General features: G+C 39.7%; 1 protein-coding gene across 1 annotated transcript in view; it reads left to right on the forward strand.

The window, feature by feature from the left end:
* LOC124805161 (nucleolar protein 6) overlaps positions 1 to 21,842 on the forward strand; it is a 137,413-nt gene that overhangs the window by 14,091 nt on the left and 101,480 nt on the right. Inside the window, exons 2-4 of the mRNA XM_047265641.1 lie at positions 6,399 to 6,569; positions 6,680 to 6,811; positions 17,348 to 17,464. Coding sequence (XP_047121597.1) covers positions 6,399 to 6,569; positions 6,680 to 6,811; positions 17,348 to 17,464 — 420 coding nt within the window. The remainder of the gene's footprint in view (positions 1 to 6,398; positions 6,570 to 6,679; positions 6,812 to 17,347; positions 17,465 to 21,842) is intronic.

Here is a 21,842-nt window from a genome sequence, read left to right on the forward strand (position 1 = left end):
ATAGTTTATTATGTGGATTATGTCTGCCACATTTCCCTTGCTCAACAATACCATCACAGAATTTTGTAATCAGACTTGCACATGTTCACTATTTATTGTTTGTCACCCCATCAATATATTGAAGCATTCTCACATCATTGATAATATTTACAAAAGGTGGCAGTTGATAACAAGGTTTTACAGGTTAAAATGTCAAACACTCAAAAGAAAGTGTGTGCTGGAATTATATTAGATATTGCTTGCAAGCAACAGAAAACATCCAAAAAGTTGAAATGGGCCTGAGGAGTGGTTGAAAAAAGTGGAGGGGCTGGTTACATGTTAATTTACTGACCAAAATCAGAACCACAGATCTGAAAGATTTCATAAATTATTTTCCAGTGCGTCCTGCATCATATGACAAGTTATTAATGCCATTATGAGACAAAATAGTGAAGCAGAATAAGTAGATTAGAGAGGCAATCACAGTTGATGAGAGATTAGGAGTAACTTTGAGATTTCTGCCAACAGACAAGTCGTCCAAAAGTTAAGATCTGTAATATCATCAAACATAGTAAAATTCTGTGGAAAGCTGTGAAGAAATGATATGTGGCTGGCAAGGGTAAACTTCTGGCAATTAACGTAACACTTTTTTTTACGTTCTGGGATAATTTGGTGAAATGGACATAGATGATGTGACTTACCAAACAAAAGCGCTGGCAGGTCGATAGACACACAAACAAACACAAACATACACCAAAATTCAAGCTTTCACAACCAATGGTTGCTTCATCAGGAAAGAGGGAAGGAGAGGGAAAGACGAGGGTTTTAAGGGAGAGGGTAAGGAGTCATTCCAATCCCGGTAGTGGAAAGACTTACCTTAGGGGGAAAAAAGGACAGGTATACACTCGTGCACACACACACACACACACACACACACACATAACCATCCGCACATACACAGACACAAGCAGACATTTGTAAAGGCAAAGAGTTTGGGCAGAGATGTCAGTCGAGGGTGGAAGTAAAGAGGCAAAGATGTCTTTCCCTCTCCTTCCCTCTTTCCTGATGAAGCAACCATTGGTTGCGAAAGCTTGAATTTTGTGTGTATGTTTGTGTTTCTATCGACCTGCCAGCGCTTTTGTTTGGTAAGTCACATCATCTTTTTGTTTCAGATATATTTTTCCCACGTGGAATGTTTCCATATATATATCATTGACCTCTTACTAATCGTAGCAGATATATGACATTTTTTAATAAATGGATGCATTTTTCCTTACTGCTGTGTAATTCACTAAGCTATACTATATTTTCAAATTAACAAATTCAGCAGTGTCATAGAACATCCTGTGTGACCACCCCTAAAGTGGTTTAAACAATATTTACCCTTGCATAGATCTATTAAAATTGTTTTCTTTAAAAAGACTACTTGAAAAATTGAACTTGAGAAATGATGTGCATAAGGCGAATTGGAAACATAAACAGTGCACACTAGTGCCATATGATTGGTTCACGAAGCTTTGTCAACATTTAAATGGAGAATATTGGCAAACTGTCAATACTTGACATCACAACGGTCAGTATGTGTTGATAATACGAAGAATATTTTGAGAGCCATTGGTATTGCTTGTCAATATCTCTATTATTGACAGTATGTCAATATGGGCCTTCAGCTGATCAGTTTGGCAATATTATTGAACATGTGAGGACCCCTTAAGAGCACTTTTCACCATAGCTGCTGTCAGTTTTTAACAAATCTTGGTAAGTACCTCTTTTCGCCTTGTATTGTGAGCAAATAAAAATAGCTGAAATGCCTTTAAGTATTTTGTATATTCCTTGTTGTGTTGGAGAGAGAGAGAGAGAGAGAGAGAGAGAGAGAGATTGATTTTGATTGAGACTTTACTTTATAAGTCGTAACTGGTACCTGAATTTTGTTTGCCACCTCCTTAAATGATCAGCTTCTTCACCAGTTGGTGTCGTATTATAATGGAATAAGTTATTGTTCTTTAAGATGTAAAGTATGACTCTGTTGGTTACTTGGCCATATTGCGGATAGCTTTGAGCCCAAGTTTTTGTAGCTTATACCTAAGGGACCACTGTTGTAAGTAAATACGATCAAACAGCAATCTGCTTTTCATGAGAAAAGGAGATTGCTTGGCACACAAACTTCCTTCAAACCACATGTCCTGCTACATCAAAATTGGTCAGTGGAGTTCAGCACCATACTATTGTACAAGATCATAATCCAATAACTGTAACTAAGAAATTGTGAGAGGTTGTTACGTATTGAATGAAAACTATAGAGAATGCATTGCCTTTCCTGTATTTTAGTGAACTTTGTACACTTATAATTCTGTCGATTGATAGCCAGCGATGACAATGAAGTTCACCTCCTTTTCCAAAAACAAGATATTTCTATTCTTCACTTCCAGAAAATTTGTATACATAAATGTTTGGCAACTCTTACACGTACTTTACTCAGTTTTATCACTGCAATAGCAATTTTCATTACATGTAACAATACATAATGGCCTAACAACAGGTCCTCTTTCCACAAGATACAGATTAACATTCTTCTTCTTCTTCCTCTCTCTCTCTCTCTCCCTCCCCCCTCCCCTCCCTCTCTCTCTCTCTCTCTCTCTCTCTCTCTCTCCCTCCCCCCCTCCACCCCCCCTCTCTCTCTCTCTCTCTCTCTCTCTCTCTCTCTCTCATCTCTCTCTCTCCCCCCCCCCCTCCCCCCTCCCCCCCTCTCCCCCCCCCTTTTTTTCCCCATGCTCAAAGATTCACAACTACTATCATTGCGGGGACTGCACACTAAAAGAGTCTCTTGCTGTCCAGCTGCACTTCACTTCAAGTACTTTTTGAATCTCATTTACATTTACAGTATTACATACATTACTGAGCTTCTCAGAATACAATAAGGAACAAATTAGTTTAAAAAAGGGGCAGTGAGGCTCACATAACATTGCATGGTCTTATGTTTCTGAAAGAACTGTGTATTTTGATTTTGTGGCTTTATTAGCTGATATAAAATATTTGTGCTTACCCCTTTCTGACAAGTAGCAGTCAGCATGGATCACCCCAAGTGCTTTGTACCTCTGGGTCCATTGTACTATTCTCCTTTCAGCCCCTATTAATTCCTCAAATTCTTCATCTGATATTCTCAGTTTGTTGACAACTGCAAACCAGGAAATGGAATTGTGAATGTCTCTAAACAGTTTGTGATTATGGTACATTTAGACACCATTGTGGAAGTGACTGATGAAGCTCAAGTGAGTTAACAAAGACGAGTACTTGTTGTACTACAATTTTTACCTAGGATATCATAATGCATGACTGTGAGCATGCATTCTGCAGCTGTTATTACCATGATGTACAGCAGAGTCCTCATTGCTGGTTGTCTTAGTACAGCTTAAAGGATGGAATTCATCAGATGAATCCTAATGATCTGATGCTGACCAAACGAGCTTCCAATAGAGCTAGAATCATCTGTGGAAGAAAGAATGTGTTACTTGAAACTGAGAATACAAGAATTACTTTTGAATGCATTATGGGAACAGCAGTGATCAATGTCTTGTAAATAATTACTATTAAAAACAGTCTTGATCACGATTTATTTAACAAGGTGACCGGTTTCGACCACTACTGTGGTCATCTTCAGACCATTGAGTAGGAACTCCTTTCTGTTGGAGAATGATTCTCCAACAGAAAGGGGTTCCTACTCAATGGTCTGAAGATGACCACAGTAGTGGTCGAAACCGGTCACCTTGTTAAATAAATCGTGATCAAGACTGTTTTTAATAGTAATTATTGAGAATACAAGACTTATTTAAACTTCTTAAGTATAAAAACAAAACATTTTTTACTGAGTAAATTGGTGTACTCTGTACCTATCAAAAGTTGTTATTTATATTTAATGTACCAAACATTTGTTGAGATGCTAATGCACATTTTGTTTTTGACACTCCTTAATAAGATGTTGAAAGCATTTAATTTTCTTTTTACATTTTACCATTCTGATAATTATGTTCCCTCTTTTAGCTGTATTGTGCAGTCAGTGTACATAACAAAACCATGAGAAATGAAACTTCATCTGCATATAAATCAGAATCATCATTTTTGCAAATTACTGACTTTAGCCTAATGCGGATGATAAAATACGTGTTAGAAGATGCAGTTCAATGGTGCCAAAGGCTGATACCATTGCCCAGTGAGATTCTTCCTCTGTACATTTGAAATGGGGGGTGTCCAATTTTTATGTTGCAAAATGTTGAAGGTTAGCTGGCAGTGAAATATATTAGATTGAGAACTTGTAGCAATACCCTTTTCTCAGGTATGGGAAGAGCTGTGACAGGGCGTCAAAGAAAAAAAAAAAGCACTCAAAAACTCCTGCTTAACATAATCATTTGGGCCATATTGCACTGCTAGAAGTTCTATTTCAACTGCATGGAGTTCTTAACCATAAGTTGAATGACCCTTTTTTGTTACATTTTCCATTTCTTCCCACTCTTCCTCTACATCAGTTTTCTTGTGTCCCTGCAGAAGAGGAGTTTAGTAGCCGTGACACTATGGTGTGGTGGACTATAATTGGTTCGTGCATCAAGGATCCACTCTTGGAACATATGACATGGGCTACTTGTCCTCACACACACACACACACACACACACACACACACACACACACACACAGAGAGAGAGAGAGAGAGAGAGAGAGAGAGAGAGAGAGAGAGAGAGAGAGAGAGAGGAGGGGGGGGGGTGAATGAATGAATCTGTGCTAGTGGTGCTCCTCTTCCAACTGTTGATGTTGCACTTACAAAGTTGTTGATCACTTAGCAGCTGTTCTTCATGTAGTAAGTGAACCATAGATGGTGTCTGGTCAGGGAGTCCATGTAAGAGCTGTTTAGTAAAATACCAACTTTAACCAAAATCTACTCATTTTGCGACGAACTGTTGCCTTGTAGACATGCTCTGTGTTGCACTTACTGCTAGACTATAATGCCAGCTGCCATTTACGCTGCCTGTGGCATTTGTATACCAACCCTTTTTACAATTTGAAGTATGCCATCACCATTAATGTCTCAGCTTGAATTGCATTAATTGCTGTAATAATTTCTGTATAAAAAGCAAAACACCCAAATATCTATTGACTTTGCATATGACTGTAAACACACATTTTCTCTAGCTATAATCATTTACATTGAGGCACCATCATCTTCGGGTGTCCCTCCTTTCTTCATACCTTTGTACACCTCATCTGAAATTTCTCTTTGAACGTGGTTATTTTCATTATTAATTATTTATTGTCTCAACCTGTTTTATTTAAAAAATATCATCTTAACTGATGAAATATGATGTTTTTCCAGCAGGAGTTTTTGTTTTATAGCCTTCATACTCTTATTGTTTCCAGTTGTTTCTCCTGGCAAATTTTCATTGTACCTTCTCAAATTCTCTTAATGACATTTACAAAAAGGGTTGGTTATTCAACATATTTTGTCAAGATGGCATTTGCTTGAAGTTCTCCTGTTTCATTAGTGACGCGAGTTCTAAATTAATGAAAAATGTTGACTTTGCGCCGCCCGAAGTGGCCGTGCGGTTAAAGGCGCTGCAGTCTGGAACCGCAAGACCGCTATGGTCGCAGGTTCGAATCCTGCCTCGGGCATGGATGTTTGTGATGTCCTTAGGTTAGTTAGGTTTAACTAGTTCTAAGTTCTAGGGGACTAATGACCTCAGCAGTTGAGTCCCATAGTGCTCAGAGCCATTTTTTGTTGACTTTGCTGTAAACACATGGAATAAACTGGATTACATATGATAGGAATTTGTTTCTGCTTAATATTAACCAGTCTTTTGTATCACAAAGCTAGAAATATTACTCCAGCAAGCATATGTTTCTTGTTTGTTGTTATTGTGAAAACTTTCATTGTTGTTGGGCCTGGTGATCTAGCGGTAAAGCACATGCCTGGAAACCAAAAGGTTGGAGAACCAAATCCTGGCCAGACCATAGAAATTTTTAGTCTGCTTGTGATCTAGTCTTCATCTCTCATTGATGTGAAGATTCACCAGGAAGGCCATGTGGTGAGGATTTAACTTCAAACTGTAGGTCCCCTTTCACTCGTTGGTTAACTATGTTAGATTAGGAAGACACAACTCACTGAAGTGGTGTTCAATTGAAAGACTTGCACTCGGTGACTGAGCCTTATTATTATTATTATTATTATTATTATTGTGATACCTATCATTGGCAAAAAGGTTACATGTGCTGACCAAGTAAAACATAGTTGTTGATAATTTTTTTTCTTTGGACATTGTTATTGTCATCATTCTTCATTCTTGAACATTTATGTGTGTGCTACTTATATGCCAATTATATTTTGTTTGTTTTTAATGGTATAGTTACAGATCACATTGTTTGTTTTTGTTATCAGATGGCCCCTGTAGAAGAAGATGGCGATGATGAAGTCAGTATAAGTTATGAATCTGAAAGTGGTGCTTCTGAAATTGTATCTGACCATGAGGGTTCTGAGAATGAGGTGGTCAGTGAATGGGAAACTCAAGAAGCTAGAAATGTGGTCACAGCAGAAAAAAGGAAATTGGAGGTATAAAAACCCTAAATGTTTATCTGTTTTGTCTCTTATTTGTTTTGTTACTTCTGTACTTCAGTGGTAATTCATAGTCCAGTTTAAAGCCTCATTGACTAATGTTCTAGGGTTCACCTGACAGAAGCAGAAAGAAGAGAAAGGCATCCCAAAATGATTTATTGAAGCCACCCACTGTGAAGGAGTTGAATCGGCTTAGGGAAACACAGAACTTGTTTCATTCAAATATATTTCGGCTGCAGGTTGGTGAACATTTTCCCCATGTATGATATGCAAAATCACAATCCTTAAAAAAACTCTTCACATGTCGCTAGTCAGTCTTTAGTAAGGCTCACTTCAAAGTTTTCTGTTAACAATTTTGACTGGAAAAATTTTAGCTGCTAATGACTCACCACATGCGTCAGGAAGGCAACAGAAAATGAGTGTCCCTGAGTTGCAGAGATCAAGCTTTTATAGGACGTATGTATTACACTTCACAAAATAGACATTGTTGACATTCAAGAAATGTTCCAAACAAACCATTAACTTGCACCATGAGCACTGAATGGAAAATGGCATGTCACAGTGATCATGAAGCTTTGCACCATCAAGATCGAAGGTGAACTTCTTGGGAGTTAAAAATCATGCAGGACATTCACCAAGGTATCCACTCTTGAAGAGTGTATATAGAATCATATTGGTGTAATGGGCTGATGAGAACTGATGGATTGTGGTGTCATGCAGCTGAATGTGGAACAGTCTGTTGTGGAAATTATTGTGTAACTGGCTGTCCTTTAAACCGTTGCTGCAGAAAATCCAATAATATGTTTTGCAGATGGGGGGATACAAACATCCAAAGGCTGAATTCGTCCAGAGTGTTGCAGGTGGTTCACACACTTTTCAATAGGGGTACAGGGTTGTCACAAATTCTGGAAATCGGGGACTATCAGGGAACTTCTAACGTGTTGGGGGGGGGGGGGGGGGGGACTGGAAAAATCTTGCTTATGTCTCAGTAGATGAAATGGTTCATTTACTAAGTTGTGTCATTGTTGGAGGGCACAGCTGAGTACGTGCTCTGCTTCCCTACTCCCTCATTCCTGCTGCTTCTCCCTTTCCTACCATTCCACTCAGCTTGCGGTCGGTGCTGCCACCATTTCTTGCCACTAGCCTAGCAGCTGCCAACAAGAGGCAGGGAAGCTGGAAGAGTGATTTGTTTCAATCTGATCCTCAGAGATTGTTGATGCAGCAGACGGAGACAGTGATTTGTATGAGTGACTGTGTGAGTGTGTGTATGCTCTCATTTTCTGACAAAGGCTATGACCAAAAATTTAATTGTGAGAGTGTGATTGTATTTTCTACTTGCCTGTCTGCGGCTCAGTGATCATCTTTACGGTCAGTTGTTACCTATCCTCATTAATATTGATTCTCAGAGTATTTGCACAAGCTATTTGTTGCATGGTCTCATTTCATCAACATGGTGTGTGTGACATGTGAGTATCTGGCCACGTGCGTGGACTTCCACGAAGGGCCAAAACCGCAGGCTATTTCTGCGGGTATCTCTCTAATGGATCAGGCCTGCTGATGTGATGCCCTTCATTTCCCAGTAATGTGCAAGCCCTGTCCATCAGATCTAGTCTCACCGATCTGCCTGCAGGCCTGGTCTGTGTGTGTGTGGCATGATGTGGTGGAGTTTAGTGGTTTATGTGAGGACCCAGTACTGCATTGCTCCTCAGCAGGCCATAGGACATGGGTGATGGATTTCAGGAATAGTGACTGTCTCACTGCAAGTACATTGTACAGTGCAGCATTTTATAGATATTCTATTTCTTATAGTACATTTTAGCACTTTGAAAATAATTTATATATTAGAAAGTATGGACAATAAGGAGAAGAAAATTGTGGCAGTCACTGGTGGTTTATATGCTATATACTCATATATTTCTCGAAAGAAAAATCACACAGTACCTGTAAAATAGTAGACGTAGCACAGCGGCTAATAACCGACAATAACGAACATAGTAGAACCATGGACCTTGCCATTGGTGGTGAGGCTTGCGTGCCTCAGCGATACAGGTAGCCGTACCATAGGTGCATCCACAACGGAGGGTATGTGTTGAGAGTCCAGAAAAATATGTGGTTCCGGCAGAGGGGCAGGAGCCTTTTCAGTAGTTGTAGGGACAATGGTCTGGATGATTGACTGATCTGACCGTGCAACATTAACCAAAATGGCCGTGCTGTGCTGGTACTGCGAATGGCTGAAAGCAAGGGGAAATTACAGCCATAATTTTTCCCTAGGACATGCAGCTGTACTGTATGGTTAAATGATGGGGTAAAATATTCCGGTGGTAAAATAGTCCTGCATTCGGATCTCTGGCTGGGGAGTACTCAAGAGAATTCATTATCATTAGAAAGAAAACTGGCTTTCTACTGATCAGAGCATGGAATGTCATATCCCTTAATTGGGCAAGTAGGTTAGAAAATTTAAAAAAAGGAATTGGGTAGGTTAAAGTTGGATATAGTGGGAATTAGTGAAGAATGGTGGCAGGAGGAACAAGACTTCTGGTCAGGTGAATACAGAAGCGCAGGTAACTACTATGAACAGCATAGTGAACGCATTATTGTAGCCAAGATAGACACAAAGCCTACACCTACCACAGTAGTACAAGTTTATGTGCCAACTAGCTCCTCAGATAATGAAGAGATTGAAGAAAAGTGTGATGGGTAAAAGAAATTATTCAGATAGTGAAGGCAGACAAAAATTTAATAGTCGTGGGGGACTGGAATTCGATAGCAGGAAAAGGAGAAGAAGGAAAATTAGTAGGTGAATATGGAATGGGGATAAGGAATGAAAGAGGAAGCCGCCTGGTAGAATTTTGCACAGAGCATAACTTAATCATAGCTAACACTTGGTTTAAGAATCATGAAAGAAGGTTGTATACTTGGAAGAGGCCTGGAGACATTGGAAGGTTTCAGATAGATTGTATAATGGTAAGACAGAGATTTAGAAACCAGGTTTTGAACTGTATGACATCTCCAGGGGTAGATGTTGTCACTGACCAAAGTTTATTGGTTGTGAACTGTAGTTTTAAACTGAAGAAACTGCAAAAAGGTGGAAATTTAAGGAGATCGGACCTGGGTAAACTGAAAGAACCAGAGATTGTAGAGAGTTTCAGAGAGATCATTAGATAACGATTCAGAAGAACAGGGGAAAGAATTACAGTAGAAAAGAATGGGTAGATTTGAGAGATGAAATAGTGAAGGCAGTGGAGGATCAAGTAGGTAAAAAGACGAGGGCTAGTAGAAATTCTTGGGTAACAGAACACACATTCAATTTAATTGATGAAAGGAGAAAATACAAAAATGCATTAAATGAAGCAGGCAAAAAGGAATAAAAACATCTCAAAAATGAGATTGACAGGAAGTGTAAAATGGCTAAGCAGGGGTGGCTAGAGGACAAATTTAAGGATGTAGAGGCATATATCACTTGGGGGTAAGATAGACACCGCCAACAGGAAAATTAAAGAGACCTTTGGCGAAAAGAGAACCACTTGTATAAATATCAAGAGTTCAGACGGATAACCATATTAATCAAAGAAGGGAAAGCAGAAAGGTGGAACGAGTATGTAGAGGGTCTATACAAGGGTGTGTACTTGAGGGCAATATTATGGAAATGGAAGAGCATGTAGGTGAAGATGAAATGGGAGATAGGATACTGCGTGAAGAATTTGACAGAGCACTGAAAGAAAGTCGAAACAAAGCCCCGGAAGTAGACAACATTCCATTAGAACTACTGATAGCCTCGGGAGAGCCAGCCCTAACAAAACTCTATCGTCTGGTGAGCAAGATGTATGAGACAGGCGAAATACCCTCAGACTTCAAGAAGAATATACAAATTCCAATCCCAAAGAAAGCAGGTGTTGACAGCTGTGAAAATTACCGAACTATCAGTTTAGTAAGTCACGACTGCAAAGTACTGACATGGATTCTTTACAGACGAATGGAAAAACTGGTGGAAACCAACCTTGGGGAAGATCAGTTCAGATTCCGTATAAATCTTGGAACATGTGAGGCAATACTGATCCTATGACTTATCTTAGAAGATAGATTAAGGAAGGGCAAACCTACGTTTCTAGAATTTGTAGATTTAGAGAAAGCTTTTGACAATGTTGACTGGAATACTCTCTTTCAAATTCTGAAGGTGGCAGGGGTCAAATACAGGGAGCAAAAGGCTATTTACAATTTGTACAGAAAGTAGATGGCAGTTACAAGAGTCGAGGGGCCATGAAAGAGAAGCAGTGGTTGGGAAGAGAATGAGGCAGGATTGTAGCCTATCCCTGATGTCATTCAATCTATACATGGAGCAAGCAGTAAATGGAAAAAAAAAGAAAAATTTGGAGTAGGTATTAAAATCTGTGGAGAAGGAATAAAAACCTTGAGGTTTGCCAAGGACATTGTACTTCTGTCAGAGACAGCAAAGGACGTGGAAGAGCAGTTGAACGGAATGGACACTGTCTTTGAAAGGCGGCCATAAGATGAACATCAACAAAAGCAAAATGAGGATAATGGAATGTAGTCGAATGAAATCAGGTGATGCTGAGGCAATTGGCTCAGGAAATGAGACACTTTGAGTAGTAGATGTGTTTTCCTATTTTGGGAGCAAAATAACTGATGATGGGTGAAGTAGGGAGGATATAAAATGTAGACTGGCTATGGCAAGGAAAGCATTTCGGAAGAAGAGAGATTTGTTAACATCGAGTATGGATTTAGGTGTCAGGAAGTCTTTTTTGAGATTATTTGTATGGTGTGTAGCTATGTACAGATGTGGAAACATGGACGATGAATAGTTTACACAAGAAGGTAATAGAAGCCTTCAAAAGGTGGTGCTACAGAAGAATGCTGAAGATTAGATGGGTCTGTCACATAACTAATGAGGAGGTACACAATAGAATTGGGGAGGAAGAGGAATTTGTGGCATGACGTGACTAGAAGGAGGGATCAGTTGGTAGGACATGTTCTGGGGCATCAAGGGATCACCAGTTTAGTATTGGAGAGAAGCATGCTGAGGATTATAGGGATAAAAATCGTTGTATAGGGTATAGGGTAAAAATCGTTGAGGGAGACCAACTGATGAATACAATAAGCAGATTTAGAAGGATATAGGTTGCAGTAGTTACTCAGAGGTGAAGAAGCTTGCACAGGATAGAGTAGCATGGAGATATACATCAAACCAGTCTGGACTGTGGACCACAACAACAGTAGAACAAACATTTTATTGACGGTCAACTGTAGTGTTGGTTTATACAACTCTTCCCTGCCAATACCCTTCTTTCAAGAGGTCTTCTGAAATCAGTGAAGGTATTTTAAATCTGTGTTGTGACTCCAAGAAAATGCAATTTTTGTCACCAAATGTGTTTCTTTTTATTAAAATACAATAATAACAGTAGTCTTAATGAAACACATGTTCTATTTGGCTTGCTTTCTCCATCTACAAACAGTTAATTACAGAAGATGATGTTGGTAGTCATAATTTTTGCTCACATAGGAGAGGAATACAGGAATCCTAATTTTTTTTTGTCAACTGATGTCTTTAATTACACTTGAGATTTCAGAATTTGTCAGTGCAAAATGCTAAAAGTTGGCTGAAAATATTACGGAATTTCGCTTGGGGATACTTGTGGCAACCCTGGGATAGTTAGCTGTAAAGGAGTATGATATTTATATGCAGACCAGGATTCAAGATAAAGCAAGTTATTTTGACCAGCTGTTGGCCAAAAGCAGTGCCCATACCATAATTGTAGTTCTGTTATGCTTATTTTTCCCACTTTTGCTTGCTGTGACGTAAGTGTTTCGTACTGCCCTTGAAAAATCGTGCATATGTGAAAGATCATAGGGGGCACAGCATCTCCAACTCCTCACAGTGCAATAAAAAACTTTCCAGCTATTTGCCATCCAGAGTGACAGTTGACATAATTGTATACGAATGTGCTAAGGCATTGATGTTAGTTGATCTTGATGCAACTCTCGTACCTCTTAATTCCAGGGTTCCTTCATATGCATTTCCCCTTCAGATCCTGATTGGCTCAAGTGGAAAACAAATTCCTTATTGAATGATGCAATTAGTTTGCTTATCACATTTACAGATTTTCGGACCGATATTATAGTTTGCTGTGCATCGTCAAGTTGACTCTTTTTTGAAATTTCTTTATCTTATGACTCCCAATTCTGTAGCAGTGTTTGAAATTATGCAACCATCCACTGCTTCCCTGGAAATCCCTATAATCTATGTTTCATGCTGTTTGATGTGCATAACTTAGTAGGTCACCGTCATGCACAGCCTGTAAATTGTATTGAGCATCCTTGAAACAGGAAAACACCAGTTTTTGTAGCAAGTGTGCCTTTTTCTCCCTTGAATATTCACAGTTTTTGTTATGCTCTACACTGTCACATTGCTGTGGACTTATTCGGAATCTGTTCATAATTGTTTTTTTAATGTGCTTCGAATGATCTTCCGTGTACTTAATTATGTTTAGTACCCGCTCCTTGGACAATGATTGTCTTTTACTGCATTTCACTGGAGATAGGATTTGTGGTTCTCTGTCCGACAAGGATGATGGACTACATGGGTTGACACCTGTTTCAGTATCACTTTCACTTGCTAAGCACATATAGTCATCATCGTACTCCTCATATATGAGAGGCTGTCGAAAAGCTGCTAGCACGAGATAGTTAGTGTAATGTCTCATACAAACACCACCACCTACTTTTATGGTGACCCTTTGTGGGTATGCAAGTCAAATTTCATGGCTCCAGCTTCATTACTATCGCTGCTAGGATACGTTGTATACCATAGCATAAGCAAAATGGCGAATATCAAGAGAACCAAGAACTGTGTTGTGATTGAATATCTTCATTTGAAGGGAATGATGCCTAAGTAATTTGCGGGATACACTTGAGGACAGTGCTCTGTCTTACGCAACAGTGAAAAACTGGCTGTCTGACTTCAAACACGGAGGAACGAGCATGGAAGATGCGCCAAGGAGCGGAAGCCCTGTCACTGTTGCCACTGATGAAACAGTGACTGCAATTCACGATATGATTTTGCAGGTTCATTGAACAATGTTGCAGCACGTTGAAACCACACTTGGAATCTCCCATGATATTGTTGTGGATATTTTTGGAATGCGGTAAGTTTCATCTCTGTGGGTCCTGAGAGACTTGAATGCAGATCAGAGATGTGAGCGTGTGCAGTGTTGTGAATAAGTTGTCTGCCAATTTGAAAGGGATGAAGATGACTTTCTTGCAAGGTATGTGATAATGGACAAAACGTGGGTTCACCACTTTCATCCTGAGACAGAAAAACAGTCACAACAATGGAAACATCCTTCATCCTGTACCCCAAAAAAATTCTGGATGCAAAAATCAGGCGGTAAAGTGATGGCATTGCTCATCTGGTATGCAGAAGGGGTAATTATGATGGATTACTTGCAAAAGGGTGTAAGTATCAATGCATCACAGTATTCCACCCTCCTGCACCATTTGAAAGGAGAGAAAAAGAAAAAAAGTTGCGGAAAATTGGTGCACGGAATTCTTTTGCATCAACAACACACCGGCACACAAAGACCTCGCAACTCTTGAAAACCTGTGTGACTGCAGGTTTGAATTGTTATGTCATCCACCATATTCTCCAGATTTGGCTCCATCAGACTTTTCTTTTCCCAAACCTAAAAAAGACCTCACAGGAGGACCATTTTCCAATGATGATGCAGTGATTGATGCTGTGATCGCTTGGTTGGACTCAAAATCAACTTTTATTTGAATGGTTTGCATAATTTATCTGAGTGTGTCTGCAAGTATATTAGTGTACGTGGGTGTTTTATTGAAAAATTAATTGGAATTATGAAATTTCGGTCATTCTTTATTGGGTAGGCTAGAAACTTTTCGACCCCCCCTCGTATGTTGCACGCACAGTTGAGTATACAGGGTGGTCAATTGATTGTGACCAGGCCAAATATCTCATGAAATAAGTGTCAAACACAAAAACTACAAAAAAACGAAACTTGTCTAGCTTGACGGTGGAAACCAGATGGTGCTGTGGTTGGCCCGTTAGATGGCGCTGTCATAGGTCAAATGGATATCAACCTCTTTTTTTTTTTTTTTTTTTTTTTTTTAAATAGAAACCCCCATTTTTTATTGCATATTCATGTAGTACGTAAAGAAATATGAATGTTTTAGTTTGCCACTTTTTTCGCTTTGTGGTAGATGGCGCTGTAATAGTCACAAACATATGGTTCACAGTTTTAGACGAACAGTTGGTAACAGGTAGGTTTTTTAAATTAAAATACAGAATGTAGGTACATATGAACATTTTATTTCGGTTGTTCCAGTGTGATACATGTACCTTTGTGAACTTATAATTTCTGAGAACGCATGTTGTAACAGCATGATTGCCTGTAAATACCACATTAATGCAATAAATGCTCAAAGTGATGTCCATCAGCCTCAATGCATTTGGCAATAAGTGTAACGACATTCCTCTCAACAGCAAGTAGTTCACCTTCCGTAATGTTCGCACTTGCATTGACAATGCGCTGACGCATGTTGTCAGTGGATCACGATAGCAAATATCCTTCAACTTTCCCCACAGAAAGAAATCCTGGGATGTCAGATCCGGTGAATGTGCAGGCCATGGTATGGTGCTTTGACAACCAATCCACCTATCATGAAATATGCTATTCAATACCGCTTCAACTGCACGCGAGCTATGTGCCGGACATCCATCATGCTGGAAGTACATTGCCATTCTGTCATGCAGTGAAACATCTTGTAGTAACATCGGTAGAACATTACGTAGGAAATCAGAATACATTGCACCATTTAGATTGCCATCGATAAAATGGGGGCCAGTTATCCTTTCTGCCATAATGCCGCACCATACATTAACCCGCCAAGGTCGCTGATGTTCCACTTGTCACAGCCATCGTGGATTTTCCATTGCCCAATAGTGCATATTATGCTGGTTTATGTTACCGCTGTTGGTGAACGACGCTTTGTCGTTAAATAGAACGCGTGCAAAAAATCTATCTTTTTCCCATAATTTCTCTTGTGCCCAGTGGCAGAACTGTACATGACGTTCAAAGTCGTTGTCATGCAATTCCTGGTGCATATAAATATGGTACGGGCTCAATTGATGTTGATGTAGCGTTCTCAACACCGACATTTTTGAGATTCTCGATTCTCGCGCAATATGTCTGCTACTGATGTGCGGATTAACTGTGACAGCAGCTAAAACACCTACTTGAGCGTCATCATTTGTTGCAGGTCATGGTTGACGTTTCACATGTGACTGAACACTTCCTGTTTCCTTAAATAACGTAACTATCCGGCGAACGGTCCGGACACTTCGATGATGTCGTCCACGATACCGAGTAGCATACATAGCACACATAGCACATGCCCATTGGGCATTTTGATCATAATAGCCATACATCAACATGATATCGACCTTTTCTGCAGTTGGTAAACGGTCCATTTTAACATCGGTAATGTATCATGAAGCAAATACCGTCCACACTGGCGGAATGTTGCATGATATCACGTACTTATATGTTTGTGACTATTACGATGCCATCTGTCACAAAGCGAAAAAAGTGGTCCAACTAAAACATTCATATTTTTTTACGTACTACACGAATGTGTAATAAAAATGGGGTTTCCTATTTAAAAAGACGCAGTTGATATCCGTTTGACCTATGGCAGTGCCATCTAGCGAGCCAACCATAGTGCCATCTGGTTTACCCCTTCAAGCTAGACAAGTTTCGTTCTTTGTAATTTTTTCGTTTGATGCTTATTTCGTGAGATATTTGGCCCACTCACTATCAACGGACGACCCTGTATATGAGATCACACTTTCCAGTGGCTCATCTTGCAGAAAAGCTAATCTTTCATCTACCACTTCTTTGTCACTCTTCAAAATTTCTTAGTTTCCTTTTTGATGGAATGTCAACTTAGGCAACTGTTGTTGTAGGTATAATGCAAAATTTGCTTTGTTTATCTTTGCCTTTGCTCTGCTTTGTATCAATACTAGTATCTCTGTAGTACTGTTGTGAATTACTTATCAACTGTGTTCTGTAGCATCATGCTGTGCTCACCATTGGATATCTCCAGTCCCACCCCGTTACCATTAGCAGCCGGTATTGTGGTTGCTGGTAGACAATATGTGGGGCATCGAATGTTGTAAACGTCATTGGCCTTTTGTGACGTCCCATTCAAGAAGTTCCTTGTTAATTTTGTTTGTTTCACCAATAGAAGACATCAAATGAATATTGATGAGGTTAAACCCAAATAGCAAATTGTCAAATGTACAATAAAAATAATTCACAATGACATATTACTTGCTAAAAGAAAACGAAGATGTGTAACAAATAAGCAACAAAATGATAAGAAAATTGTTGATAAATTTCCTGCTGCTGTTTCTCTGTCTATGTTCTTGTACTGCCACTTGTTATTTCAAAAATTATTGTGTTAGTAGTAGAATAAATCCTCAGTTCATGTTATCATGTTAACATGTAGGTGCTCATTGTGGGACATCATCAGCTGAAGAAATCGTAAAAACCACTTGATGAAGCAAATCATTTTTCATACTGTACCTCCAGTTATAAATACAGCATATTTTTCCCATCAAACCTAATTTTTTGTGTTGTTTGTTTGTAGTAAGAGTACAGTTAAGTATTCCATTTGGGAAATGATATAAACAGTGCAACAGAAGAGAAAGAGTGTTAATGAAATTTATTGTATTTCAGATAGAAGAAATGCTAAAGGAAGTTAAAGTGAAAGCAAAATACGTGAAATTATTAAGTAATTGGTTTGAGAATTTGAAATGTAGTTTGGAACAGATTGAAGAATCAGAAAAGTATGATGTAAGTAAGATCATAATTTCGTTTTATTTCATGCTTTTGTCTTCTTTTGTATTTTGTAATGGTCGTATGTGTACCAAAACATCACATTTTTCTTGACACATTTATAGAATTGTTCATGACTGTGCATGCATGCATGCTTAAATAACAATAATTTTTCATAGTATTTTCAAGATAAAATTGTTAATTAAAGTTTTTGATATTTATTTCCTGAGTTTGTTATTGGAGTTTGGAAAAGTACCAGAGATGAAGTGAGGTGTAGTGCTCTCTTAAACTGTAGTGTGCTGTGAGCTACAAGGGTCCCTCGCCAATTCGTGAACAAATCAGAAAACTCAACCAGTACATATTGACTGTGTACAGATTTGGTGAATCTGGGCTTCTGAGCAGGAGGCTTGTTAGCACTGGAAGCCCTTAACGCCTCTAAACTCTGGATTTATCCCATAATATTCTTCTGGGTTGTGTAGTTGTGTACCATTGTATCAGCTGCTACATCATTTTATAACATAATATGGCCTACAACTCTCAAGAATTTTATTTTATGTAAGCTGCTAATGGGTGAAGAAGCCTGTTAACTTAACTTTGAACATGATTTAGTTACCTTTGTTTAACATATCGGTTCCCAAAGCAGTCATTAGTGGAAAGTGGGAGACCTCACATGAAATATTTCCATGCTGCTGTGAATAGTTTCAGAACACGTGTGAAGGGTTTGGAAGCATTAGCACTGGAAACATACTGATTCTACACACATCAAAAAAAGTTTTACATCACCCTGGTTCCCAGAACTCCTGAAGATAGACGTTGACAGTGGATATATTATCACAGACACAGTCCCTTTAACTGTGCAGAGCTGTCACTAAACCCTCCCAAAGATGTAAACAACCATGCATGAGCAGTGCCTATTAGACGGAGGGGATCCAACAGCCGATCAGTTCCAGTCATTCCACCAGGAAGGAGGTACACGGCTCATGTTGTCTGTAGTTCACCCATGCCTAGACAGTCAATACCGCAGTTTGATCATGTCTGCATTGTCACTTTGTGCCACAAAGGGCTCTCAACAAGGGAAGTGTCCTGGTGTCTTGGAGTGAACCAAAGCGATGTTGTTCGAATATGGAGGAGATACAGAGAGACAGGACCTGTCGATGACATGCCTTGCTCAGGCTGCCCAAGGGCTACTACTGCAGTGGATGATGGCTACCTACTGATTATGGCTTGGAGAAATACTGATAGCAATGCCACCACATTGAATAATGCTTTTCGTGCAGCCAGAGGTTGTTGTTTTATGACTCAAAATGTGTGCAATAGACTGCATGATGCACAACTTCACTCCCAACGTCCATAGCGAGGTCCACCTTCGCAACCACTACACCATGCAGCGCGGTACAGATGGGTCCAACAACATGCCGAATGGACTGCTCAGTATTGGCATCATGTTCTCTTCACGGATGAGTGTCACATATGCCTTCAACCAGACAATCGTCGGAGATGTGTTTGGAGGCAACCTGGTCAGGCTGAATGCCTTTAGACACACTGTCCAGTGAGTGCAGCAAGGTGGAGGGTCCCTGATGTTTTGGGGTGGCATTATGTGGGGCTGACATACCCTGCTGGTGATCATGAAAGGCGCAGTAACGGTTGTACGGTATGTGACGCCATCCTCCAACCTATAGTGCAACCATATCGACAGCATATTGGTGACACATTCGTCTTCATGGATGACAATTCGCGCCCTCATCGTGCACGTCTTGTGAATTACTTCCTTCAGGATAACGACATCGCTCGAGTGGAGTGGCCAATATGTTTTCCAGGCATGAACCCTATCAATCCTGCCTGGGATAGATTGAAAAGGGCTGTTTATGGACGGCATGACCCACCAACCACTCTGAGGAATCTACGCGGAATTGCCATTGAGGAGTGGGACAATCTGAACCAACAGTGCCTTGATGAACTTGTGGATAGTATGCCTTGACGAATACAGGAATGCATCAATACAAGAGGACATGCTACGCTACTGGGTATTAGAGGTACTGGTTTGTACAGCTATCTGGACCACCACCTCTGAAGGTTTCTCTGTATGGTGGTACAACATGCAATGTGTGGTTTTCATGAGCAATGAAAAGGGTGGAAATGGTATTTATGTTGATCTCTATTACAATTTTCTGTTCAGGTTCCGGAATTCTCGGAACCGAGGTGATGCAAAACTTTTTTTGATGTGTGTATATCAGCTGACATCCCTGTGCTTGGACATTGGCCCACTCCTATGGCATGAACTTAGTGAAGATGGGCTAAAGCTTGAGTGGTCATCTAAGTCCACACAAAACTTACTCAAGTAGTCGCTGTAAAACATTAATTTGTATCCAATGAAATTGTGAGTAGAAACAGTCTCTCTGATATAATTTCACAATTCCACTAACAGTTTTGACTTTTAATATATTTTAATGCTCAAAATGTGGGGATACTGGGAGATAAAGATCTCTCTCTCTGTCTCTCTCTCATTTTTACTTTCTATGGACTAAAACAAGTCCAAGCTATAAACGCGCTTTGTTGCTGACTCCTCAACACTATTTTGAAGAGCTTTAAAGTAGCATCTCTGGTCGTTGTAAGAGAATTTTTCTTTTGTGTTGTCATTTGATTTGTGTTTTAGCACAATTTTTATAAAATAGTTGGATGTGTTGGACAGTTCTAGAGAGAAATCCTGTCAGAACTGGATCGAGTGGATCATATTTTAATGAGGAATTTTACCCATTTGACCACAATTTTGCTTATTTTTTCTACATTTAAGGAAAATGTTTCCTGGTTTGGTGTGACCCGCCACAAATTCATCTTCCGTGTCAACTTCTTCATCTCAGAGTAGCACTTGTGGCCTATATCCTCAATTATATGTTGGATATATTCCAATCTCTACCTTCCTCTACAATTTTACCCTCTGCGGCTACCTTTAGTACCATGTAAGTTATTCCCTGATGTCTTAACAGATTTCCTACCGTACTGTCCCTTCTTCTTGTCTGTCTTTTCCACATATTCTTTCCCTCGCTGATTCTCCAAAGAACCTCCTCATTCCTGAACTTATCAGTATATCTAATTTGCAACATTCTTCTGTAGCGGCATGTCTCAAATTCTTTGTTTCTTTTTTTCCGCTTTTCCCACAGTCTGTGTTCACTAATTGTTCACTAACATACAATGCTATACCCCAAACATACATTCTCGAGAATTTCTTCCTCAAATTAAGGCCTGTGTTTGAAATTAGTAGACTTATTGTGGCCAGAAATTCCCATTTTGCTACTGTTAGTCAGGTTTTTATAATCTCGTTGCTGTGTCTGTTGTGGGTTATTTTGTTGCCAGGTAGCAGAATTCTGTAAATCCATCTACTTCTTTATCACCAATCCTGGTGTTAAGTTTCGTGTTGTTCTCATTTTTGCTACTTCTTGTTACTTTCGTCTTTCTTCGATTAACTCTCAGCCCATATTCTAAATTAACTCTCAGCCCATATTCTGTACACATTAGACTTCATTCCATTCAGAAAATCCTGTACTTATTGTTCACTTTCAGTGAGGATAGCAATGTCATCAGCGAATCTTATCATTGATATCCTTTCACCTTGAATTTTCATTACACTCTTGAACCTTTCTTTTATTTCTGTCATTGCTTCTTCAATGTATAGATTGAACAGTAGGGGCGAAAGACTACATCTCTGTCTTGCACCCTTCTTAATCTGAGCATTGCATTCTTGGTTTTCCACTCTTATTGTTCCCTCTTGGCTCTTGTACATATTGCACGTTACCCGTCTTTCCCTACATCATACCACTATTTTTCTCAGTAGAATAAAAAGCATAATTGCTACTCACCATATAGCAGAGCTGCTGAGTCACAGATAGATACAACAAAAAGACTCAAACAAAGCTTTCGGGCTAACAGGCCCTCATCCGAATTTCTTGATGCAATAATTTACCAACAGCCGTATGTATTGTAGAAATGTAATCAATGAATCTGAACCAGGTGAGGGGCTTTGGATGTTTAGGAAGGATTCCTCTCCCCCACCCTCCGTATAATCTCCCAACTGCACCAGCTGCCCTACCCTCTCTCCACACTACATGCTCCCTAGCAACATTTCACTGTCCCCCACCCCTATCCTGCCGTACCTCCCCCTCCTAGCCCCAACCCCCTCCTTACCCCCACCCAGTTGCCTCTCCCATCATGCACTACTGATGCTGCTTGTAATGTGGCTTCAGCTGCCAGAGACTGTGGTCACGCGTGTGAGAGTTGCATTTGCATGGGTGTGTGTGCATGTCTGGCGTCCATTTTTGATAAAGGCCTTGTTGGTCGAAAGCTTATTTTGTGACAGTCTTTTTGTTGTGCCTATCTGCGACTCAGCATCTCTGCTATATGG

This window comes from Schistocerca piceifrons, chromosome 7 (assembly GCF_021461385.2).
Source record: "Schistocerca piceifrons isolate TAMUIC-IGC-003096 chromosome 7, iqSchPice1.1, whole genome shotgun sequence".
NCBI lineage: Eukaryota > Metazoa > Arthropoda > Insecta > Orthoptera > Acrididae > Schistocerca > Schistocerca piceifrons.